The sequence below is a fragment of the Channa argus genome, chromosome 9 (assembly GCF_033026475.1).
Source record: "Channa argus isolate prfri chromosome 9, Channa argus male v1.0, whole genome shotgun sequence".
Classification (NCBI taxonomy): Eukaryota; Metazoa; Chordata; class Actinopteri; order Anabantiformes; family Channidae; genus Channa; species Channa argus.
Window position 1 is genome coordinate 25,599,865 of NC_090205.1, and position 25,429 is coordinate 25,625,293.

Below are 25,429 nucleotides of genomic sequence, written 5' to 3' on the forward strand. Positions count from 1 at the left end.
TGTCAGGTTCTGTTGCTACACATTATTACTGCTATTAAATCCCACTGAGCCATAAGCTGCCTCACTTTTTAAGGAATTTTCGTTTTTGTGAATGTGGAAAAGGAGCAATTATCTACTGTGGAATGGACATAAGTAGGGTTCATACAATCGTCCTCAAAGACATGAAGGGTTGTGTATCACGAACCTGTACACAGCGCAAAGACCAACCTATCGATGTGTGAAGATAATGCCACACTTGAGGGAAGAAATGTCACATCATGCACACACTGCTGGAGTAAGAGTGACTTACTTTGGCCACTTTTGCCACTAAAATCCACTTTCAGATATTTTCTCGGGTTTGTTCCATAATTCAGACGATGATTATGTGTGTATCTATAATTATCTATTATTATAATGATCTTTCACAGTGGACTAGGATGTTAAAAGACACATGTGAACAAATACGGCTAATACAAAAATGACTAATCACTGACTGTCTGGAGTGATATTTCATTTCCCGTTTGTGTCCTTAAAAGCATGATGGGAATTGCAGTTCCAAAATATATTTTATCCCAAATAGAAGATCAGAGATCAACGGCTTTTGGCTTGTCCCTTCAGAGGATGTTGATTACAACTTGAATAGGTTTAACTACTAATAGTTGGGATGGATTGGCTTAAAAAAAAATCATTTTTAAGCCTTTTTAGCTTTATAACATCTTCACCTGAGTTCTTCTTTTGCTCACATCACATCCTTGTTTGTGAGGAATTTGCTGAAAGGTGTGGAGAAGTCTCAAGAAGCCCCTGGCTGTGGGAGTCGGAAGCGGACGGGGTCGGATTATGCTTGGGTCACTGTGTCAAAACACCGTGGTTGCAGTCAGTTTAAATTGCTGGATGCAGAAGAATCCAGATCCACCATGATAGATCACAAAATTGTAGTCAAGTTAGGTTTGTTGGGTCATTCGTTACAGACTATGGTTTTAATAAAAAATTATAACTGGCCTTTAAACAAACAAGTAAACGTGGGAGCTCTGGCATTCTCTCGCATTCCAGGCTTAAAACGTTTCTGTTTTCTACAGCCTTTGAATGAGCAATACATTTTTTTGATTCACTGATTATGGTATTCACAAATGTGTTTTATAGTTTGTCCTGTGTTTTTATTGGTTTTATGTATATGTTTAAGTGTTTTGTTGGTTTTATGCACTTATCATATTTTATCATCTTTCTTTTCTCATTTGGTAAAACATTTTTAGTTGCCTTGTTTATAAAATGTGCTATATGAATATAATTGCTTTGCCTAGAGAAAAATCGATTTCAATAAATTGTTTTATATTAAAAAGTTGTTGATCTTAAGTGTAGTACATATCATCGTTTGTCTAAAGTTGCTAAGAATAGCATGAGTTGAATTGCTTCTTTGGTGGAAAATATTATACTGAAAAAATGCGTTTTAAAGAAAATAAAAGAAAGATAAAAGGAATGATAAGCATTCAAGGGTGCTGCTCGATAACCTTAGACATATATGATGACAGTCTAATCATGTTTCTTTTTAAGCAGCTTCTGTGTGTGTGTATTTATGTGTAATGCACAAGCGTGTTTCTTTGGCTTCCTGCAGCAACTCATTATGCGCTGCTCCTGTTATTGCAGCTCTGTCACCACACTGGAGCAGAGAATGGGGGAACACACAACCGTTCATTAATGTTTTGACACCTCTTCCCCTCCCCTCCTATGTGTTACTGGGATGAGCTTCGGCTTCCTCCTCAGGCACAGCAGTATAACACTTTATACATACAAATGCACAGAGCACACACATAACACACTTAAGCAATAACTCCTCTCTCGCCAGAGTTTTTTAGCAGCCTCAGGCCACAGCGAAGGCAATGAGAAATACATTCCTTCTCCAACATATTTGTTCAGTGACTATCCAGTCAGGGACTGCAAGGTGGTCTAAATGTATTCTACATTGAGGTGCCTTGAAGCATTGGAGAGCAGTTCTCTTAGTAGGCTGTGGAACTGAGACAACGGTGAAAAAGCTGGTATAATGATTCGATTAAACTCTCTGAAGCTGCCAAATGGTGACACAGGGATAAAAATGTGAAGCGGTAGGTTAATGTCATAGGTTCCGTCTATCGTCAGTTACTGTGCATCACACAAATTCCACAGCCAAAACAGCATTATGCAATTTCACCTTTAAAAATGGCATCTGAACCAGTTAACCGGTTATTTCTAAACCTGTCGATTTGTCAGCACTTGAGGCGGTACTGTGGGTTTCTAACCTACTGTTAATTGGCCCGGTTTTCACACATGAATCTCAAAGTGCAGCACCAATCAACACCCTGCTCCTCCGCCAGATGAACAGGGACAAAGAATAAAACAAGTCGGTACAACTGAGTGCGCAGAATGTCTAAAAAGGACCATCCTCTGCAGTAGGAACAGTCCTTGGTGCAGAAAGACCTCTTTCTTCTCAACCAGGTGCAGTTCAAACAATTGTTATGGCCAGCACTGCCTCCACCCTCCCTCAACCATTCATTTTATATTCTGTTTAAAGAACAACTTTTCAGCAGATGGTGGGTACAGCCGACACATCAAATCAGTTGTTTCCGAGCCAACAGCAGAGCAGAGAAAGAAATACAGTCTCTGGAACAGTGGAAAGAGGAGAGGATCACATCAACTGCAGGTTAGCTGCTTCACCTTAACCAGCAGCCTGCGCTTCAGGGCCTCTCTCTGAGAAGTCAGAAATGTCCTAAAAGTCTTTATAACCAGCACTGAAAATCATACATAAATGATAGAAAATGTTCTCCACTTCACTTTATCATACAATCAGCAAACAGGAAGAGAAAAACATTAAAAACACAAACTTTAAAAACTCTTACTGTAGATTAAACATGCAAGAACAAAGAGGTTTTCTGCATCACTAAGGTGCTTTGTTCTATGATTTGAACATTGCAATAAGTATAAAGTCTAGTAAGAAATTTGCTACTAGTTATTGACTAAGATTTCTTTAATCTGCATGTTAAATTTAGAGTAATAGCTAGTTAGTGAAGGACACAGCTCTATGCTGGTAATGAAAAGACACATACTTGTAATGTGATAGGAAATGATCAGTTATCAGACTTTGGATTAAATATCTGCATCGTGCTGATTGCAAGCCCCAAACAACAGTGGAATCTTGGAGCAGGCACCACAACAGCTATTTCAATACTGGGAGGAGAAACAATTTCACCAGTGTCTCCTATAGGCACATTTACTGTACACTAATCAAGATACCGTGCCGGCGCATGTTTGACCCTCACAGTCTGATTAGTTTGACTGGTGTGATTGCTCTATTCCAAGCTAGGGCACAGCCCAGCTTGAGCCAGGTCATGATTCAGTTGGACTCAGTACACATCATCCAGTTTTAATGTGTTCACTAAATGCAGCTCCAATGCTGTGACTATAGGAGAGTCATTCTTTTTCAAACAAAAATTCACATGGTGGTGTCGTAAGCACAGATCAATACCAAATAGCACAATGTAAGCACAGGCCAGTCGTGGAGAGGGAATGAGCAGCAGTCGTGCTCGGACAAGGATGGCGTAAGGCAACCGTGCTTAGTTGCAGTACGACTTAAATTTGAATTACAGTACTTTTCATACTGCTGTAAAGTCAGTGGTAGAATACAAACAGAGCATTTTACATCAGTGAAGGGTGTTTTTCATCAGGTAATGAACTCATTTGACATTCTCTTTCCATTTTCCATGGGGCAGTGACACTAATCAAGGGTCTCAGCATCGTCATGGCACTACTGGTGAAATGAAATTTTATTTTCATTTTAACGGCTGGTACATATCTCCCAGGGCTTCGCGTATGCACAGGGGTTGTTCAGTCACCCTGTCTCCAAAAAAGTGCATTTCTAGAGGCTGTAAATCTAGTTAATGGGAAAACCAACCGCAACCAGAGTCTGGACTTTAAAATACTTTAATCTGAACACATAGAAATGATCCCAGAATAATGATATAATGTATGTATTTTTTAAATATATCTGATCTGCAGAAAAACATGCTGGATTGATCGGCTTGCTTGTTATGTAGGTCAGTATGACACTTTGATCTGGGCGGTACATTATACCAACTTAAATGCATCCATGCAAAAGCATAATTCCAGCTTCACCCGTATCCACAAGCAAAAAGGCAAATTTCATGGCTTTATCTAAGTTGAGGTTTATTTGTTAAGCTACTGTACTGCAGTTGTTTCCTTACTGGAAAGATACAGCCCAGTGTTTAGAATGGCAGGGATTCTTACTGCTTACCTGAACAGAACTGCAGCTAAAAATATTTTTTTAGGTGATAAGAACAGAATATGTGATAGGTCATAGTCAACGCTTTGGTAAAGTTCACCTTCACCAACTGATTCCGCTTTCTTCCTACAGAAATCTATTCATGATTGCAAATTGAGATGTTTAAAACATCATGCACCTGTACCAAGAGCTTGTATTGGAATTCCCTCTTGTGTCTGCGGCTTTTTATTTTAAGGGAATAGTGCCCAGTGGGTTCTTTTGAAGAAGGATCCACTCTGTGCCTTAAACAGCCAGAAATGAGAAAACAACAAGAAGCTGGAAATGCCACCTCAAATGTGGTTCTCTACACATCTTTGCAGGAGTTCTAAAAATGTTCTCAGGCAATTATTGATCAATTCTGCAGTGTTCTGCAGGGAGCGTGGATGTGACAGATGTTTCATTGTACAACAATAGGTGTGAAAGGGGATAACTTGACATTTTAGTGTTTCCTTCTTAGCATTTTCTGCCTATAGATAGACACTTTAGATGCCAGTAAGGTATAAGAGAAAACTAAAATGAAAGTGAAAAAGTTTGCCTTTTAGGCTCACAATGAAATTCTGAAACAGTTATTTGTCAGCCTTTCACTGGCTATTTTACCTGCAGTAAAACTCTGATGTCAACACATGCAAAAGCCTGGTTCTCTCCTCTGCTGCTTCTTCTCATAAAGTCATTTTATGATGCTTACATTATTCTGGCACATAGAGCAGCTAATATTAACTAAAGGATCCTGTTCAATGAGAAGTCTAAATGCTATTAATTTCTTTTCAAAGGTTCATAGATTTGTTCCTGCGTATGCATTTATCATCAAAACAGATGAGCAAAATAGATAGAACTTGTTATACATTGTTGATGCACAAGATAGGAGCTTATTGAGCTTATGTGAACACGATATGACATTTGCATATTTACAACAATATTTACAACAGCTAGAATATTAACGTACAATCAGAAAGATGCATGAAGCAGATATAAATGGACAATAGGCCATGGAAGTACGGTAAACACATGCAGGCACATAAGGTAGTAATGGATGCTTTCCACTTGCTCATTGCAAAACAATTGGTTTGTATATACTCAAAATTTTGGATCTTGAAATCTGATATAGCAAAGCAGCAGGCAGTTAACACATAACCATGAAAAGTCCTCCAGAAAGTCCTCCACTTCGATGTTAGGAGATGGACAAACCACACCTAAATTCACACCTCCAGTCTGTTTGCTCCTTATGTATTCACAGTGCAACTGCCACCCCCCCCAACCCCCCTTAAGCTTTAAACTTGAAGAGATTGACTCCTGATTTGAGTCCTGAGGCAGGGAACTGCTGGACAGACCACTGCCAAGCTGTGAAACAGATGGTTCCCTGCTTGATTGTTGTGGTCTGGCTATGTCCACTTATTACACGTACAATGTGAGCAGGATGAAAGCTTGAGGGAGAAGGTAATGATAACGTGATATCACAAGTGACTGTCCCAAATGGTCCTTAGGAGAGAACAGCGAAACTGTCTGAATTCCTGAAACATATTTTTAAGTAAATACAGACACACACATTTATATATATAAATGTTATTTTATTTTATTTATTTTATCTGTTTTAAAGTAGAAACAATTACATTTCAACCACTTGGGGGCAACTAAAATTCTCAACCTGAAGTTGAAAAGAGTACGAACAAATGCAGCAAACAAGCAAAAAGTAGTATTTCTTTAGAGTTGCAACACTATTAGGTTCCAAAGTGTAATCAGGACTTTCAGATTGCATCCAAAAAGTAAGAAAGCCTCATTCCAAATCACAGTGACCAATAATGACAAATTCAGCCTAGGAAAACCTAGGCCTAGTCTTAACAGTATAAGTTACGTGACTTTTTTCAAAAATTATCTAATATTCTTGTTTATCCATTATTTAGATTTGTAGCAGCCTGAACTCTAGGTGTCCCTGGGTTAAGTGTCATGGCTTGTTAAAAAAAGCAACAGGTTGCAGCAAGTTCATACAATTCTATGCTAACAGTGGGAAAGAGCAAGTTAAAATCTGAAGAAGTTTCAGCCAGAAGACAACTGTGAGTTTGGATGTTGAAGAAAGTTACCGTGATGTTAAGAAACCGCTCTCAGATACTAAAAGCTAAATCACTGACTTCAGTTTACTGCATCAATGTCACTAGCTGGGGTTTATCATAGCATCTTTGATTGCCTTCTGCAGCAAGTTGTGAGCTGTAAAACCCAAACCCAAAGAACATCAGATCAGATACAGAGCTGAAGAAAAGATGAGAGATTCCTGACTAATGTCATCAGTTAAACCCGGAGGTAAAAACATGATGATCTGGAGATGCTTTGGCAATGGGAGTGTGGGTGATCTGCAACATGTGCAAGGCTTCCTCAATCAGCATGGACACCACTACATACTAAAGAGACATGACAAATTCCTCTGAGCAACATATAATTGGGGATAACTTAAATCTGCAGCAAGATGATGACCAAAAGCATTCTTCCTGTTTGCGTATGAATTATTTTGCTAGAATACTGCGGGTGATGCCTTAGTCCGTATATCACCAGATCTGAACCTACCAGGCATTGACAGAGAAGCATAAGAGTTTGGGAACTGGCCGAGCAGCACAACAGACCTTTGGAAAGTTCAGCAAAAGGCTTGGGAGGAACGCACACCTGATTATCTGCAAAAACTGATCAGTAGAATGCCACTGATTTTTCAGGCAGTTATTGCTGCCAAGGGCATGTTTTATTCTTTTGGGATGAAAGTTTAAAATGCAAATGTGATTGTTATTCTGTCCTCAATAATTAACAATCTGCTGCATGGCCACCACAGTGCTTAAGAGGGAATTCTAATGCACACGCTTTTAGTGTGAAATGCATCACAGAAGATGCTGTTACAAAAAACAGTTAGCGTAAGCTAACATGAACAGGCAAAATGGCTGAAAGATTACATATGTACAGGTAAAGTTATTGTTTAAGTGCAAAGTGGCTTAGTTCACCAACAGAGGACATCAACAGTGTCCTCTACTTGTTGTAAATCTCTTGTGTTTAACAGGAGAGTAGTTTAAAAAGATCAACAGCTTCCGGATTGTCCCTTCGGGGGGTCTCATGGAGTCGGACGGTAGTTGGTCTTGTGTTTATAGGCGTCATCTGATGTTGTAAATACATAATGATGAGCGACTTCCAGACGTCCGGCTGGGGATGGGCTGTTGGGAGGTTCAGTGTCTTCCCCAGAGACACTTCGACACATATGGTGTTTAATGTATTTTTGGTCAATACAGTAATTAGCGTTTTTCTGTACAGTGTATAGCATTTTTCTGCTGTAGTGGAACAGTATTCTGTAAATTCTGTTAGAATGCTACAAGAATACCTGTTTAATGTATGTGAAATTCTGTCCCTTTGCAAATGGCAAATAAAGACCACGACTCTAAACAAATGTGACAAATGTGAAAAAAGCTCCCTGCTCATAGAAATCATTGTGAACACACACACTTGTCACTTGTTGAACATGATGAATAGGTTTTCTTTTAATGGCCAAGTGTCGGATCTGTCCACCCCTAAACCTGGAATACAATCCCCAGCTGTCTTAATGAACTCACATTCACTGCTGGCTGCTTTTTTCCACCAAGCCTGCCTTCATATGTCATTTACATTTGACGTCCATCTTTAGCATGGAGCAACCAAGCTGGCATGTTAATGTCCTCACACTAATGCTGATTATTTTCATGCTTTGGTTCTTATAACAATTCATCAATACACTAAAACAAAGAACGGTTCTGCAACATACAAAACCTCTTAGAGAATAGATTTTGGAGTAGTAGTGTGTTTCTGTCTGTGAAGGGAACTAGGGAGAGAGGGGAACAAGCAAGATACTAAGAAGTGGAAAATATGAAAGAGGAGTAGGGCCATTATAAAAAATAAGGATTCTGGCTTTTTCTTTCTCAAAATGCTGAGTTTTAAGTCAGAATTTAAAGTTTGAAATCAAAATTCAAATGTTTATTTCCTTTAAAGTCATGATTTTTAGTTCAAAATCTTTTTTTTTCTTTAAACTTTTTTCAAACAATTATTTGTTCACAGAACGTCACACAGTTTAAAATTAGAATTAAAAATTTGTTTCTTATTTTACTGTCATAATTCTGATTTTGAAGAGGGAATTTTGAGTTTTGTCTTACTTTGGTCATAAATTTAGAAGTCAAACTTTTTATAGTGAACAACCAAGGAAAAGATTTTTAACTCGAACAATGATTTTAAATGGATAAATCGAGTCCAACTGAGAGACTCCAGTATCAGTCTTTGTAGTGGTTAGTGTTACTTGTGCAAGCAGGATAAAACTATCTCAAACAGAAAATCTGAAATCTACATGATTTGTCAACATGAAATAGCCAGCACTGACTCTGCAGGTAGCACTCCCTCATCTCGCCATGAGCCTTCATAAGGGCGCAACCTCGTTTCAGTATGTTCTCCTGTAATTCAGTCTGCAAACTGTTTCTCTCACTGTGTTTGTTGTAAAGACAACAAAAGGCCCTGTAACATCAGTAATGTTGAGTAAATTATGACCGTGGAGCTGACATGAATTCTTTCATCACTTGCTGGGGAGCTGAGTTTTTCCAGTTTGTCTTCCTCACCTTTTCACCTTTACTCTTCAGCCAGAGTTTTCAACTCTAACAGGATACTTCACAAACAACCTGAAAGATTTCACTCACCTTCGGCATATGATGACTGATGAAGATAAATGAGTGCACTTTTGTTTCCCCACATTGGGCATTTTATAACAGGAGAAGAACGGGTGTTTCTAACATTAAAGATGGCTATGTTCATAGAAGAGGGAGCCAGTTTGAACGATAACAAGGCCCTGAAACTGAGACAGCTAAATGGAATCCAGCCATCATTAGTTTAAGTTAGACCTGTGCTTTTTCTACTGTGACATGTTTAAATGTCTTCTGTAAAAACAGCTGCAGTTTAACACCACGTGGCCTGTTAGAAAACATAGTTAGATAGTTTGTATTTTATGATCTTGATGAAAAGTCCACTTCATAGCTTTTTTCCAGTTTCCATCTGTTAATGAAGACACAGCTAAAAGCTCCTGGACATGAAGGGGGACTTTGCACAAATCGCTTGAATCTAAAGAAAAAAGTTTGAAAGTGAACAAAATCCACACATGTAGAGTTTAAAAGGAGTGAAATTACTGTACCAAGATGTATCACACTCTTTATCTCTACTTTAGGCTTTTAGTATAACAGTCAGAGTTGCACTTAGGGCAACATAACAAGACAAGAAAGAAGAGTTGGTGGATTTGAAAAAGGATCTTTAAAAACAATTTTTTTTAAACTACTCTCTTGTGAGTCCTGGTGAACAGTGGTAGAAAGTAACTAAGCACTTGAAGTAAATATCAGTTATATTGAGGAATATCTTTTTTAATATAAGTATTTTCATTTTCTTCCGTTTCAAACTTCAACATAATTCATAAGCAAATATTGCAGTTTTACTCCTCTACATTTAACTTAACAAGTACATTTATTCAGGAGCTGTACTTATGTACAATTTTGTGGTACTCTCTGGGGCAACTGTGGTGTAGGTGGTAGGACAGTTGTCCACCAACCCCAGGGTTGTTGGTTTGATCCCCGGCTCCTCCTGTCCCATGAGCAAGACGCTGAACCCCAACTTAGTTGCTCCCGGTGAGTGTTGGCCAGCTGCATAGCAGCTCCCCCATCGGTGTGTGATTGTGAGTGCGAATGGGCAGCCCGTTCTCATCGCCACGGCGTCAAAAGGTGTCGCTTTGCACGGTCCCTTCTGCGTCAAATGCTGATAAGGTTTAAGGTTTGTGTCAGTGATTGATGCTCAGAGCTTTTAGTGTAGTCAGTTAGAAACCTGGCGCATTTCCTTTGCCGTATTTGACTCTTAAACCAGTGAAGTAAAATAGGAAGAGAAAAAGTCTCATAGGGAAGAGGATGGGGTGGTCAACGATACAACAAGACACAGGACTTCCACAGGAGACAGGGTTTTGACTCTACTGTGAGACATTGTGTGTGAAAATGTTTTTTTCTAACCCTAATGTATTGTGTGTGTGTGTGTGTGTGTGTGTGTGTGTAAAGTCATTTCTTTGGCATCATAAGTTGACACTCCTGGAGTGTCCAATACTGAGACGTATAGTTGTTCCCACAGTGTCAAATAGTGGCACCAAATGGTACCTTGCAAATTTTTACTCTATTACAATTCAGAGGAAACTATTGTACTTATTTAGTTAATAGTTATTTCTTGCAAATTAGGGTTTTTCATACAAAGTCTAATAACTAATAAATTATAATGACCTAATTATGGTGTATTATTATGAATTAACCACCTGTCAGTACACAAAGTAGTATAAATCTGTTTGAAGTTTACTAGCTGGGCCATTTTTATTCTAAAGCAGGACAAAAGTTGTCCTTATTTTTCATTAATTGCCATATTTTTTCTTCGCCATTACCTTCTCCTTTGGATGTTTTGTGAATTAATATTCTTATTTTTATGTCATCAACAGCATCAAATTCAGTAATAAAATACTTTAGGTATGTTATGTAGTGGAGTTGTGGACTTTAACTTGAGTAAAGAACTACAAATTGTACTTTTACTGAGGCATATGCTTTACATTATTGACTTTGTGTACTTTGTGTACTGCGCCTGCAAATTAGAGCAAAACTAGAAGATTGTGAAATTCACAAACTCATCAGCATCTACAGGTAATCACTTATTAGAATAAAAATATATTAAAATCAGCTCTATTGTTATCAGCTGCTACATTAACGTGATGAACACATTTAAGATTCAAAATTCAACAACTTTATTGATCCCACAGGGAACTTGTATAATGCATTGATAATTATAGTCCAAAAATATTTTTTATATTGACATCAAATGATCTCTCCTCCACCTCCCTCTTCATTTTCCGCCTGCTTCTACTGTTTGCTAACCACTGGGGAGAATTCTTAGTGTTTAAAAAATGTTAACTAACTAGCTGAAGAACTCTTAATCACATCCAAGGTCATTTTTACCTATGTGGTGCGAGCTGTAAGCCATAGAAGTATAGATTTTTCTTACCTTAGTCCATGGTTCATATATCTATCTTTAAACGCCACACTCATTTCCACCTACACACATTTTATACCATTCTCACTTTTTTGCAAAACTCTTTTTTACCACCACTCCTACATCCTACACCAAATTTAAGACGTAACACATGAATAAATTCCCCCAAAAGGTTCGGATTTCAGCTGTGCCTTTCTCCTCTGTGTTCCTTCTGTTTGTGAAATGTTTGTGGCTGCAGACTTCGTAACACACAGCAAATTCTCATCATTCTTGACACCATTACAAAGCAGTTGCACGTATTGACGCAAGATTAGTTGCTGCTGGAGAAAATGTTGCACACTTGCAAAATCTGTCTGTAAAATCTTTCTGAAAAGAAAAATATTTACAGAAACCAAATCAGTGTAAGAAATCAAGGCAGTTTAAGAAAAGATGTGTTCAATGGGATTGATGTTTTATGAGATCAGTAGTTGAAGAAGTACTCAGTTCATTTATTTGAAAAGTACTGCAGTGTAGAAATACTTGCAAAATAAAAATACCAAAAAGTGAACCTATAACAGAAATACTGATATTATTGCATTTTATTTATTTTATTCATTGATAGAATAAATCATCAATCGACAAAACTGATATTAAAGATCCTATACACTGTTTTGATGATCATATTACGGTACAATTAAAATTTCTTTTCATATTGCTGAGTAGTTTGTTAATTTTGTGCTGGGTATCAAGACATTCTGATTATTATATTGTTGTTTTTGTGTTAATGAGATGCTAAAAAGTAACTAATAAATAGTTGAGTATATGGAGAAACTCCAGAATTCTACCAAACTTGTATGTACCAATGTATGCAGTGTAATGGTGGTGCAGCTTTAGTACTCAGACAAAACTTGTCTACAGTAGATAAGCTTCTGAAAAATGGCATCAAGTCACATTTCAAAGCATTTCTCCTGCAATCAGGACCCCCAGATAAGACAAAGACATATGGTGGCACCATATGGAGGGAAAACACAATACCATGGAAACAATAGAAAAGGAAACAACCAGAAAAATAAACACCACCTGTGGGTTGGAAACACACAACACCTGATGGAGAACATTTTATAAGGCGTCAAACAAGAATTAAACTCCATATTGATTCTTCCTCATACAATTACATTTGTAAATACAAAAAACTGACTGATCACTGAGCTGTTGCCGCTCTGCTAAAATATTCCCCAAACCTCCAATAGTAAACTAAGAGATGCTTTTATTTTCAGAGCAGCTGCAGCTCAAGACGAAATGCTTTAATGGCGGTCTGGTCCACCCCCCCACCGCCAACTGTTTGTTGCTTGTATGTTCCTCACTTTTTAAGTCATTTTGTACGATGTGCTAAGCGACTCGGCCTTTGTTACCGGTTTACCATTGTTGCTGACTAATAGGTTTGAGTCATTTTGCAGCTCAGGAGTCCAAGCACCCTGCTTGTGCTTCATGATACATTCACACCTCAGATTCACTGCACAGCAGACTGCAAAGTCCATGTGGACCTGCCACAGTCTGACTGACAGAACTTTTACAGAGTTTTCTTTAACTACACAGACATGCAAATACACAAAACTTGCTTGAGAATGTTTCATAAAAAAAAACCTGTTTAACTTTAATGAACTTTCTAAATGGGATTTAAATGGAATCTTCTCCTGCACCATCACACACTACACACAGTAGGAAACTCGGCATGGAAACGAGCTCATACATCTCTCTGATTGTGTTTTAAAGGAGAAACATTTGTAAAGGAACCATTAATCATCAAGTGTTATGAAGCTGCTCTGGGAAACTGTGACCCACAGACAAGTTCTTGGCCAGACTCGCATCTTTTACAGATTTTGGTTCTTACATTTTGAGTGAACGTCTGAAGGACTAATTGATTATTTTCCCAATAAACACCAGCTTCTGTAGTGTTCTGAAAGGCAACTACTTCACATCTTTAAGTGGGACGCCATTATGTGGAAGTATAATGTGCATAGCTTGCTAAATTACAGGTTATGCAATGTCGTCTTGCAGAAACAAGTAAAGAGAAAGCGCTCTTATGCAAATAAGTGGCAGATACAAGTCCCGTTCCTCATTGAGATTTGGGGACGAGGGATACACTTAAAGGGGAAGATATATTGAGATCAGCTGGCATAGCGCTGTAATTTATAGACTTACTAACTCGAGAGCCAATGCAATCATTCTTATGAGGCTGATTCCAGCAATCTATCACCCGTAGAGAGAGCCAGTTTCAAGCAGTTTCTAAAGGCTGTTTATGTTATAGATCTTCTGAACAGGGGAACGCCTCACAGGTTCAATAACCCACTGGCTGTGATGTCGAGCATCCAGGCTGCTGAGTTACGGAGATGTGAGATATCAGCAGTGTGTGCTGACGGAGCCAGTGATTGGAAAAAGTGCACTTGAGCCTCCCGTTGTGTACATGCAAACTTTTTCCATTGTATCTTTTTCTGGCTTTTAGCCCAAAACACCACATGCAAAACGGTAAAATGACCACCTGTATCATTTAAGTTATTAGACACACAACATATCTGCTGGAATTTGCTATTTCAGATTAAAACCACAGACTTTAAGAGACGGACGAGATTTTTATCTAGGACTTCCAATCAGGACAGAGTTTGACTGAGAGTTTGGCGGGCTCCATCAACATTATTCCCATTATTTATCTTTAACATGTGACTGGCTTTGACTTCAGCTACAGTGTAAGATCTTGACAAAGTGCTTTATCTGCAATAAGGTGATTTCTGAGCTGGATCAAAGCATATCAGTGTTTAAAGTCCAAATATATCTCCAGTGATGGGAAACAAAAAAGCTCTATTTTGAGAACAGGAAGTTTTCATGGACTACATCAAAGACAATCCAGTGGAGTATTGCTCCATGAAGTGAATATAACACACAGTGAATTGTTTCATATAATTATAATATAAAAGGTTAAAAATAAATAAATAAATAATCTCTATAGGTGAATAAATAAGTAAAACAGAGTGGATAAATATTAAACCAAGATAAAAAAAAGTTAAAATGCAACTATACACAATGTGTCGTGATGAATTATTTCATAATTAAAATTCTTAAAAGAATGTTACTATGGATTCAATGTTTTACACTCAAATAGCTTGTAGTAGTTACTTGGGCAACTGGGTTGCAGCTATAAATAGATTTACTTTGATACTGACAAACACTTAAAAACGTGATGAATATCGGTCAACTTCTGCAGTAATGATGATTTTGATTAGGGTAGACTGGCTGATATTTAAACTACCGATTAAAGCCCTGTGTAGACCCCTGCCTATCTCTGGGGGGCCCCAGGCAAAGAAGCCATTCGAGGCCCCCCGGTAACTAGATGGTGCCATACTTTTGGTTTCTGGGGCAGCATGGTGAACTCTATAGAGCCTTTATGGGAGGTTTAATGGGGTTTATAGATGCCATTGCAAAATGTGCACGAGTGGTCATCAGAGGCCTCTTTTTCAGAAACTTATGACTGACACTATTTTCTATTTTGCACTGCCAGTATCATAAAGCTGGACCTAAATCTCCAGCAGTGTAATCATGACTAATGTCGGCATCAGGTTATGAGAATGCATGGAATAAAAATGAAATATATGTTTTTGCTGCATGGATCATTCTGACAGTAATTGTGTTTACATAGACTGTAGCAATGTGGTTTTCTGTAAATCTGTCTCTACATGCAGCAGATGAGTAATAAAGATCTAGTAATTAGATTTCTCCTCTACTTTGGACTGGGTTTTTTTGGGGGGGGGGAGCACAATTTACAGATTTTAACAGATGCATGGTGAAAGAAGATCCTGAAAAAGAGCAGGGATTGCTCGGTTTTATGATCTCTTTGTCATCCAGCTACACTACTCCAGCACTTTCACTCTCTGCAGCCTTGCTGCATATGCGCTCTTGTAGAAAGCTGATTAGAAACCTGATTATGTGTATACGACATGGCAGAGAAATCTTTGTTCTCCAGGAGAATGCTACCTGGCAAAATAAGGTTTCCCTAATCCCCTTCCCTGATTACAGGAACCAGGTTAAGACATCAGCTTTCTCAAGAAAAACAACTACAAATGGTTGTCTGAGTACTAAATTAGGATACTCTTTCATGCACATGTTCTGCTGAAAAGCAAATCTAATTATGCAAGTGATAGATTTATGGTTAGAGGCTATAATCCAACTGTGCCACATTGATTTTCCAAGCACTACAGTTTAAAGGCTGGTGACCTGTTCACCAGCCTTTTGGGGTGTCCCCAACCTTTTGCCCAGTGAGCCGGGATCACCCAATCCCACACACCAACACCATTAAATGTATACTGTAAGATGGTTTACAGTGTCAATAGATTTGAAATATATTTCATCAAAATGATTGAAGTCAAGTAGCTTAATGTTTTAAATTTGAACAAAGATGGTGAACGTGTCGCACAGCAAATGTCTGAATGTCCGTTTGTACATTTGAAATTAGCTAATGATCCGTCTATAAAGCAGTGTAAATGCAATTACTGGCTGCATGTACATGTGACGTTTTAATTGGGAACCTCCTGCCTCTAGCCCCTCGTGCAGAAACCGTGCTTATAAATTTTCTAGAAGACTGACACTTCGTTGTGCCCACTGCTTAAAGATTTCATGTCAATTTAATTTTCTGTTCCAGGCTTTTTTTGTTACTCAAGAACCTTAAAAGTAATGTGACTATAAATGACTGGAAGGTAGCTGGTGTCGGATAGTGCCGTACAATCACACTCTGATGTACTTTGTCTTGTCATCATGAAACAGGATCCTAAAATTTGTATTTGAAAAACAGAGGCTCAGTCCTCTGCACTTACATAAATCACTGACTGCCACTCTTCCCCAAACTTCCTGTCAGCATCCCCACCGAGTAAAGTCAGTGTAAATGCACAGCACGGCTTTGGAAATGTAGCACATTCTCGTACATGACCTTGTTCTCCCATCGCTGATGTGCACACTAGCAGAGGAGCACTGACACAGCTCCCTGCCTTTCTGACAGTCCCAGTTTATAGCTGCAATCTGCATGTGGGTGGACCTGACACTTCCAAGGACCGCTGATGACACGAGTCTTGGGCAGCAGCAGCCTTGTTAAACTCAGCGAGAGCCCAGGAGCTAAGACCCACGGAAAATCTGCTGCCTCATCCTAATTGGATTTCTTATCTTGACTAGTGGCGTAAGGACACAGCTATGACATGAAGAAGGGGCTTTTAAGAGGATAAAAGCGAGCTGTTAAGACTTCAGCAGCAGACAACGGAGGTTGGGCATGGAGAGATTAGCATTTTTTTAGTGACACAGAGGACTTTTGGAGTATTTAATCCAGACATGATTCCTGTTTGTTTTTGATTGCCGAGACAGATTCACTGAGAGCTAAAGGCAAAAAGTAGCTGCAGCAAATGCAGAGTCTCGCACACTCCAACTCATTGTTTTCAGTGTTGTTTTTACACTATACTGATTGTGAATGCAGCAAGCACCCCCTGCTCCAGTTCCTTTTCAAACGGAAGTTTAAAAGACAGGAAGCGAGAGGGAAGAGTATAGTAGAGATTCAGAAAGTGTCTTTTCGTAGGGAGACACTGCTGCGAAAGCATCATCAACCCTCCAAGCATCACGATATGAGGCTGAATATTCTCAAGGAGTGTAATTCAAGCTCAGTTAGTCATTACTGTAAACTGAAGCAAAGCATGTGAAACAATTTAGGTTCCGAAAGTCTAGAAGGATGTTGGATTTCCCACATAATTTATTTGTGTGTCAATGTTTGTCAGTAAATCAAGCTGTGCAAAAATACAGGTAATACAAGCTCTAATTCTTCTACTGCACATGGGCAACACAGTTTCTGCTTACTTCCTTCTCATTATAGACCGTTATAGATGCAAGTTTGTGATAACACAACAGTAGGAATAACATACGGCCTGTTCTCATGTGGTCATGTGGTACTTGGAAATAAATTGTAATCCTCTCAATACCTGTTGTTCTTGCTTTGTCTATTTTCATTTCCTTGGCTTCTAAAACCTAATAGGTGCTTTTTCTAATTATCTTCATTGATCCTCAATGGTTTAAACCAGAGACAAACTCCCAAACGTCCTTGCCACTGTGACAGATTGTAGATACACGTGAAACTCATGGGTTGACTGAGCCTGACTGGCTGAAATTTATAATTAAAGTGGAAGAATAAAAACTAAAACAATTGTTTTTTTTAAAAAAAAGTAAAACTATAAGATGACTGGAAGTTACAGTCAGCACAAGGCGTCTCAAAGCTACTATGCTATTCTGAACGTTTCTCTACATGCGCGACAGCATCTCTCTTATTTCGTGGCGAGCTGGATAGATTTTTGTGGGGCTCCCATCAAACATTAGTGAGACTGTCTACAGTAGATATGCAGCAACATTTCTGTGGCCGAAATTTAAAAAGAAAACATTTATTACCTTCCTGGATGAGTATTCTGAGCAAGGATGTCTGCTTTTAATGATTTGACAATATGGTGAGAAAAGATTGAAAGTTTCTGTGCAAACAATCAAAATCAATCGGGCATGGATGAGCTTGCACCGTGATTGGCCATGGTAAGGACGACACCTCCTGACCACCTATTTACTGGACAATGAGTAACACAACCATGTCATTAGACTGAGGAATGGGCAATTAGATGTGTACTTCTCGTCCAGAGAAATGCAAAGATATGGATATATTGCACTTGGTATTCATGAATTCAGTTTTCTGCCCACGTTTTAGTTTTGGCTGTCTGACCAGGACCACTTTTGCCCAGGGCACACTGTCACAGTCGAACCAGTGTATGCTGAGTGATGGCCGCTGGTGGGCAGTTTGGTCACTGTCAATTAAATCGGATCAACACCTACACAGTCCGGAAGGACGACGTGTTTTTTTTGTTTTGTTAGGGGAAATATGAACAAATACCTGCAAATTATCTAGTTTAGCCAAACATGTTGCATGTTTAGGCCATGATATTTAAACGTGTAAATGCTTATTAAAATCCCTAGAAGCAGGAATTAGTACTTTGATGAAACTCCTCCTCACTACCATTATTTTGTATAATTCAACAATGTCAGGGCCATTTTTTTTTTTTCTGCTGTGATCTCATCTTAACCTTATTGAAGTTTACATTACTTCTGTTCAATATTTTTAATCCAGTCTGGTGTCTTACTTAGTTCCTCTTTTTCAAATCCTCACTTTAAACATTACCTTCGTGTCGCATCCGCCAGAAAATGGAGCTATGCAGTGCCATAAAGCCTTATTAGGATATAGAAAGAGTTCTTTAGAACAGGACTCCAACGTTCTATTGTCCAGTATTTGAAACTTACTGTATCAATTTACCTCATTATAAGTCAGTTTCCATTCATGCACCATCAGATTTTTACCATGAGACAGTTTTCACATTGTTATCAGAACAGCCAACGTTACTGCACATAAACAACCACTTGACATAAACAAGAAACATCATTTAAATCTAAAACATAGCTACTGTACATGAGATGCTACTTAAGAGTGCATTGAGCAAACATTTATATGCTATAATGTCATCAGCTTTATTCCATCTAAGCAATTATTAAGCATCAGTCTGTACGAACACTAAAACCGGTTGTACTTCCTGTTTATATAGGCCTTTAAGAGATCCCTCTAAAAGACGCTTCCAGTCTTAGTGAAGGGGGCCAAAACCCACACTCCGTCACCTGTGCAAAAATGTCTTAAAAAGTGTATCTGGAGACAAGAAAAAGCTTCAACTTTCCAATTGATTCAAATTACATGGATGTCTTCCAACGTTGCAGTTTTTTTGGTGCACAACTTTTTTTTCTATTTCCATCTCACTATAAGTTAACAGGGGGACACAAGTAGGGGGTTTCACAAATAAAAAGACTCACTTTAGAAGATTTCTACTTTTGAATACATTTTTTGCACAGATCCACATTCACCGATGTGGATCATAGCCCCCCCCCCATCATCAAGAATTATTCCTAAACAAAAACAAAAATACTGTATGTGAAGTTTGACACCATGTTACGCCTAGAGAACCCAGCTGGATGCTCTCCACAAATGTGACAGCAGCAGCTTCATTTTCAGCACATCCCAGTGCCTTCTATCCCGGTTGCTCCAGTGAAACCATTTAACTGCTGAGCATTGTATTGAGCTTTATCAGCAGCACAGAGACAGATGACAGATGAGGAACTGACTTTAGAGCAAGGGTCACAGAGAAGGAGCATCAAACACACACATAAACACACACACACACAGATCCAGTTTGAAAATCCCACTCCACTCATTCTAACATGCGGAATTCCAAAAAACTGCACATCTTTTTGTGTATAGTGCGGGTGAGGATCGATCCGTTTACACCAAGCTAAATTCCTCTGGCGGGACTTCGAGGCTGAAAAGTGATGCAGGATCCGGGGCGAAATCGATATCGTGCGCACACACACTTACACACACACACACACACACACTGCCTGAGAAGCACGCACACGCCAACACTAATTTCACACTCCTTCATCCCGAGGATTTGGGTGCACAATATACGAAGACAATGCGGATGCTGTCGAGGGGAGACGTTTCTCTGTCGTGACAGAAACGGGACGAAAAGAACGGTGGTAATTCTAACAACAGGTTGGATGATCTCCCGAGACTGTGCATGACAAAAGTTGAACAGCCGGTACGTCATCAAATGCCAATAAAGGTGTTTGATGGAGACATGTTTCAGGTATTGTTCCAAGCACAGCCGCCTGGAAGTGGCAGACTCACACCAGCCAGTGCTTTGTGCGAATGGAGACTCATGTCTATGACTATATAATAATAAAGAGCACAACGTGATATGAATGAAATCTCCCCACTGCGCCAGAGTGTGGCTCCTAATCCAACACATGTAGTCTACACTGCACGTCATGGAGCCATGGTTCAAACCCAAACCACAAGATTCCCATGTCTGCCTTCTTTTCGTGCCAAAATAAAACAGCTTCTTCAAGCCATGACTTCATCGGGCTATAACGGACACATGCATCCTCTTAATCCGTCTCCAAAGTGCTGTGCGTCAATGCGCATACCCGCTCGCCAAACCTGCACTGAAGTTTACAGCTGTCACACGGCTGCAGCTGAAAATACAGAGTTCAATAAAATGCGACCAAGTTCGCCGCAGCGGAGATGAACCGTTCCCAAAGCTTACCTTGATGACCTTCGTGGACTGGCATTTAACTTGATGGGATACGGTGGCGGTTTGGTTCATCTTGGGACGGCGACAAAAACAGTCCTCCTATCCTCCAACTGAGACAAAACAGACGAGGAGGGAAGCAATGCGAGCCCACTATGAACGTACAGCGTGGGAGTAGCGGTGTTTCGGTCTTTGTTCCGTGTGCGGCTGAAGCGCGCAACCGCATCTGACAGCTACTGTATGTGGCTCGCCCAACGCAGCGCGGTAAACAGGCATGTGCGCAAATGGCTCGCGACGACTGATACCTGGGAGCGACTGCACAAGTTTCTGAATGGAGGTTGCGATGGGATAGTAAAACGGAGGGACATACGGCGTCGGTTTATGTGCCAACGTTCCCAATCGATTTCCATATGGTCATAAATACGCAGAACTCACAGAGACATACTCATTTTTAATGCATTCACTTTGCTTCTCACACAGCACCAACATGAAGTGGAAGCAGCACATAAAGTGTAGCCTAAGGTGCAGTGGAGCAGGAATTTGCATAAAGTGTCAGTCTGTACATTGGTTTTCACGTTAGTCCAGCTAGTAGGCAGCAGTTACACAAGAAGCAATTATAAAGTCTATAGCATTTAGCCCCAGGCACACACACACACACACAACACACACACGTACAAAGGAACAGAGGCACAGTAAAACACCTTTTTATATTGATGCAGGTCTGGATTAACCTGCAGTGGAATGCTAAGGCAACCCTGTCTGTTGCATATGCACATAGTCAATCAATCAATCAATAGTCAAGTTTTACATCAGCAATGGATCAACTATATGCAATGTGAAAGTTGTTGCTTGTAGTGCCCTGTTAAACCACATACTTTGGTTTTGCAACGCACAGCTTTAACAGTTTCATCAGAACCATTTCGAGCAGCAGCAGGCAGCTGTTTTCAGTCCAAATTTAAGCCCAGTGTACATGCAACCTGGTCACCACTAAAGAGCAGACACTTAAGTTTCTGGTTAGGTAATAGCTAACATGATTAATATAGTGGAACAGTTTGCAGCTAAAAAGCCCAGAGAGCTGGCAGAGACCTAAAAAGAATATTTGTCAAAACTGATATATGCTAATAATGCTTCATGTATACTGGATCTGTGAATAGGCAGCACATTAGCCATATTGGCTTAAGATGTTTGCGTCAGTGCTGCTGACTTGGGATTTTTCTGTGCAAAAAATGTATTCAAATGTTAATTGGAGTTAATCAAATTAACATTTGAGTTACAGTCAAAGGATATGGTCAAAAAAAGAGACTTTTGTACTAAAAAGCTGTAACGTTGGAAGATTTGTGAAGATATGTGATTCAGAAAGTTAAAGCTTTTTATTGTCTTCAGATGAACCGTAAACTACATTTTTACACAGATGGGGGACTGTGGATTGTGGCCCTCATTATACTTATGTCTAGTGCACACTAGAGGATTCTCAAATCGAAAGCATAGAAGACAGGAGACAAAAGGACAGAGTTACCCATTTGTTTATATTTTAATTATGAGAACGAACATACCAGACCAGGACCACAAACTTGGATTGCATACTAAAAGATTTCACAGTGGTGATTCCCAGGATCTTAGAGAAACTTTAGAGCAAAACAAACATGAAGATGGACTGTCGTCATCAACTTGTAACACTTGTGTGTGCTCTGTTTTGCACTGTGGGGAAAACTGTAGGTGAACGTGTGACTGAGACCACAGAATCAGCACAGCTTATACATTTTGCAGGGCAAGCTACTGCTACAAGCTGCTATTGTTCCTGGTTTGCTCGCTGTCATTGGCTGTTGGAGCTTCCTGTTCAATATTCATTCACTGATTCTCTCACACTACAGGATTTCAAGTTGTAAATAGGAATGTATGATTCGAAATCAGTCAGTTTGAAGGCCGAGCCAGTCTGGAGCATTAAGATAAGGCCTGGAAACATTTCACATTACAGAATCATTTGGGCAGAGATTCGGTTCAGATCAGCGTTGAATTGGAAACAATGCTGACCCATAATAAGCCTTTATTAATAGGAGCAATAATCACAGAGAGTAAAGCCTGTTTGAGTTCACATGGATCTCTGACTATGCTTAAATCAGTTTTTTTCATATGACTCAAAATAACAACTTACTAATTTTCCGTCACAGTTTTCCTCAAATTTGATTTCCCGTGCACTCGTGTACACACTCATAAGCATCATAAATCACCTTGCTGGAACACTACTGTAGATGCCCATGTTGGCTGTGAACCAACTAATTAGTGGTAATTTCATCTAGAACTCTACTTTAGTCAGGCAGAGTGTATACAACATGACGGCTGAGATAGTGTAGGACAGGTAGGTGGATTTCCATTCACACATTGAATAATGAGGCAGCTAAGAAGCATGTAATGTTTTATGACATGCTTAACAATAGATAATAATTACCAGCCTTTGGGTGCTATTTTCATTTGGTTTGTAATTTGGCTTTGCACGTTGCTTCAAATTCCTGCAAAAGATGAAGGAAAGAAATGAGTGTTAATCCAGACAGTGTGCTCAGTTCACGTTCGCGATCAGCACGAGTTGTGGTTTCACAGCCGACACGATAGACAATCTTGTCTTGACCCAGACGTCAGCAGCGATGCAACGCCTTTTGGTTTACACGTCAGAACTGTAGCGTCATCTTTGTGAAACGAGAAACATGGTCGGAGAGAAGTCTGCTCAATCCCAGCACACTTACTTCACTAGTCTCGGCAATGTGTGTATGCATAATGGAATTTAACTTCGAAACATATGCTTATCGTGGATGGCATGGCATGCAGGGACATAATCTTACGACAGGGATGAGGGAAACTCTCAGTTACAGGGGAAAGGCACTGATATGAGGTGATCCCACAGGCAGGGGAGAAATATGTTTCTTCATGACACAGTGAGTAAATGTGTCTGCGGTGGCCTTCAGAAGTTGATAAATTACACCCAGCCCTCGGGTTCCATGGTGTTTCAGATTTGCTTCTTTGTCTATGGAAAAAAAATCTTTCCTCTTTTGTCTCATTTCTGTTCTCCTCATGTCTCCCTGGGTCCAGCTTTGCAAATAGTTATGGCTGAACATGTTGGGAAATTCAGGGACCCTCTGTATCAAAGGACTGAGGGTTAATTGAGCAATTGTAGTGCATCTGTTTCCCATCATGCATTGTTATCTAGGGGGTTCATTAAAGGGATGTTGTACATCAAGTCTGCCCATTGCATCTTGACTAGCTTTTTTGCCTTACAAGTGTCTCAGGCTGCATATCAATGTCTGTACTGTATATGGGGAAGAGGCCTACAACTACACAAGATAATGTTATTCATTTGTATTCTTTTATTGCATACTATCATTCTACTCTGCAGTCTATTAATTGCATAGAGGCATATTTAAGTAAGCTTTAAAGCTTTGGTATAACTAGAGGGCTGACACACTGTGCTAATTAAGGGCAACTTATTATATATAACTAAAGTGTCTTAATCTCTACAAGCAGGTGTAAATTAATGTAGGTGGTTGCTTACATCTTCAAACTTTCTGGTAATCATGTCCCATGTGTAGATATGTACTGGCATATAAATTAATAGGATGTGCAGTGAGCTCAGTGTAAATATCTGGGGTTGATATCATGCGGGAGGATGGGTACACTGTGACTGAATCCACAGGATCGGTTTCACTTTAATCTGTCATGCCTGAATAGGTGATGAGAGTGTGTATGGATGAGTGAGTGGGTGTGTTTGTATGGGTCTTGTACCTGGCTGTATGTACGTGGACCTTTGGTCTATTCCTGTGCATGCAAATAGTACAAATCATCACTTTTATTTTGGTAATTTATTGTTTCAGCTTCAGCGATTATGTGTGAGCTTTTCAGGAGCTTTGTACAGTGGCCCAGGGAGTTCAATGCACTTTAACACAAGCAAATAGACAACAAAACACCAGCAAATGAAGAAAACGAGCTGACCAATCTGACAGAACAATGTTTGTTTTAGTGCACCATGTTGTGAGGGTCCCCCTGGCTTTCCGTTGGTAAGCTGTAGTCTGGTTTTTGGGATTTCTGTCATGATAGTGAAAAGCTTTAACATGTTAGTGTTGCTCCCCTAGTAGGTCTGTGGAGGAGTGCGGCCTTTCCTTTGGCCCCTGCTCTTTCTGTTTGAATGGTTTAAACAACCTCTTAGCCAAAAAAAAAAAAAGGTACACAGGTAGCCCGAGTAACCAGTAACCAGAGTTCACTGGTTGTGCTTTGCCTATTTGCATGTATGTTTTGAAGTTGCAGCGTGTTGAGTTTTCAGGGCACCGTACATTTTCAGCTTTGAATAATTTAAACAAAACGAGTATTTCTTTAAAGTTGACATCTGCAAAAAAAGATGCACATGCAACATTCACAGAATTAATTTGTGTTTCTATCAAGCTCCTTTGTTATCACTCTTCAAAGTCACAAGCGGAGCATTACAGGCGATGTGCATGATTGAGCATGCATGCATCATGTAATAGGTTCTTTCAGTGACTACAGGATAACTACAAAGCACCACTGTGTGCACAGAACTCAATGCACAGCAATGGAGATGGACCTATTGATGGAGCTAACAGATTGGCATTACCTGCAGGCGAAACTGGATTCAACCAATTTAATGAATGGCTGCCTGCCTTCTTTTTACACTGACAGATCTGAGCATTAAAGCAATTCCTGAGAGCCTGGCATAAAGACAGATATGCAAAAGCTGCTACTAATGGACATAACTAAATTCCCTGTGTCATTGTACATAACAATAAGTGTAGTAATACTTATAACCTTACTGATATTTTTATCTGGTTATATCTGGAAGCCATTTAAAGTAGCTTCAGAAAGTACTCTGAGAGTACTACATCATTCTGCATTCTGTTATGTTGTAAATTCTGTGTTGTAATTCTTGTAGTTTTGG

General features: G+C 39.4%; 1 protein-coding gene across 1 annotated transcript in view; it reads right to left on the reverse strand.

The window, feature by feature from the left end:
* LOC137133263 (inactive dipeptidyl peptidase 10-like) overlaps nucleotides 1-20,788 on the reverse strand; it is a 215,822-nt gene extending 195,034 nt beyond the window's left edge. Inside the window, exon 1 of the mRNA XM_067516710.1 lies at nucleotides 20,509-20,788. Coding sequence (XP_067372811.1) covers nucleotides 20,509-20,568 — 60 coding nt within the window. The 5' untranslated portion in view covers nucleotides 20,569-20,788. The remainder of the gene's footprint in view (nucleotides 1-20,508) is intronic.
* Nucleotides 20,789-25,429: the final 4,641 nt, after the last annotated feature.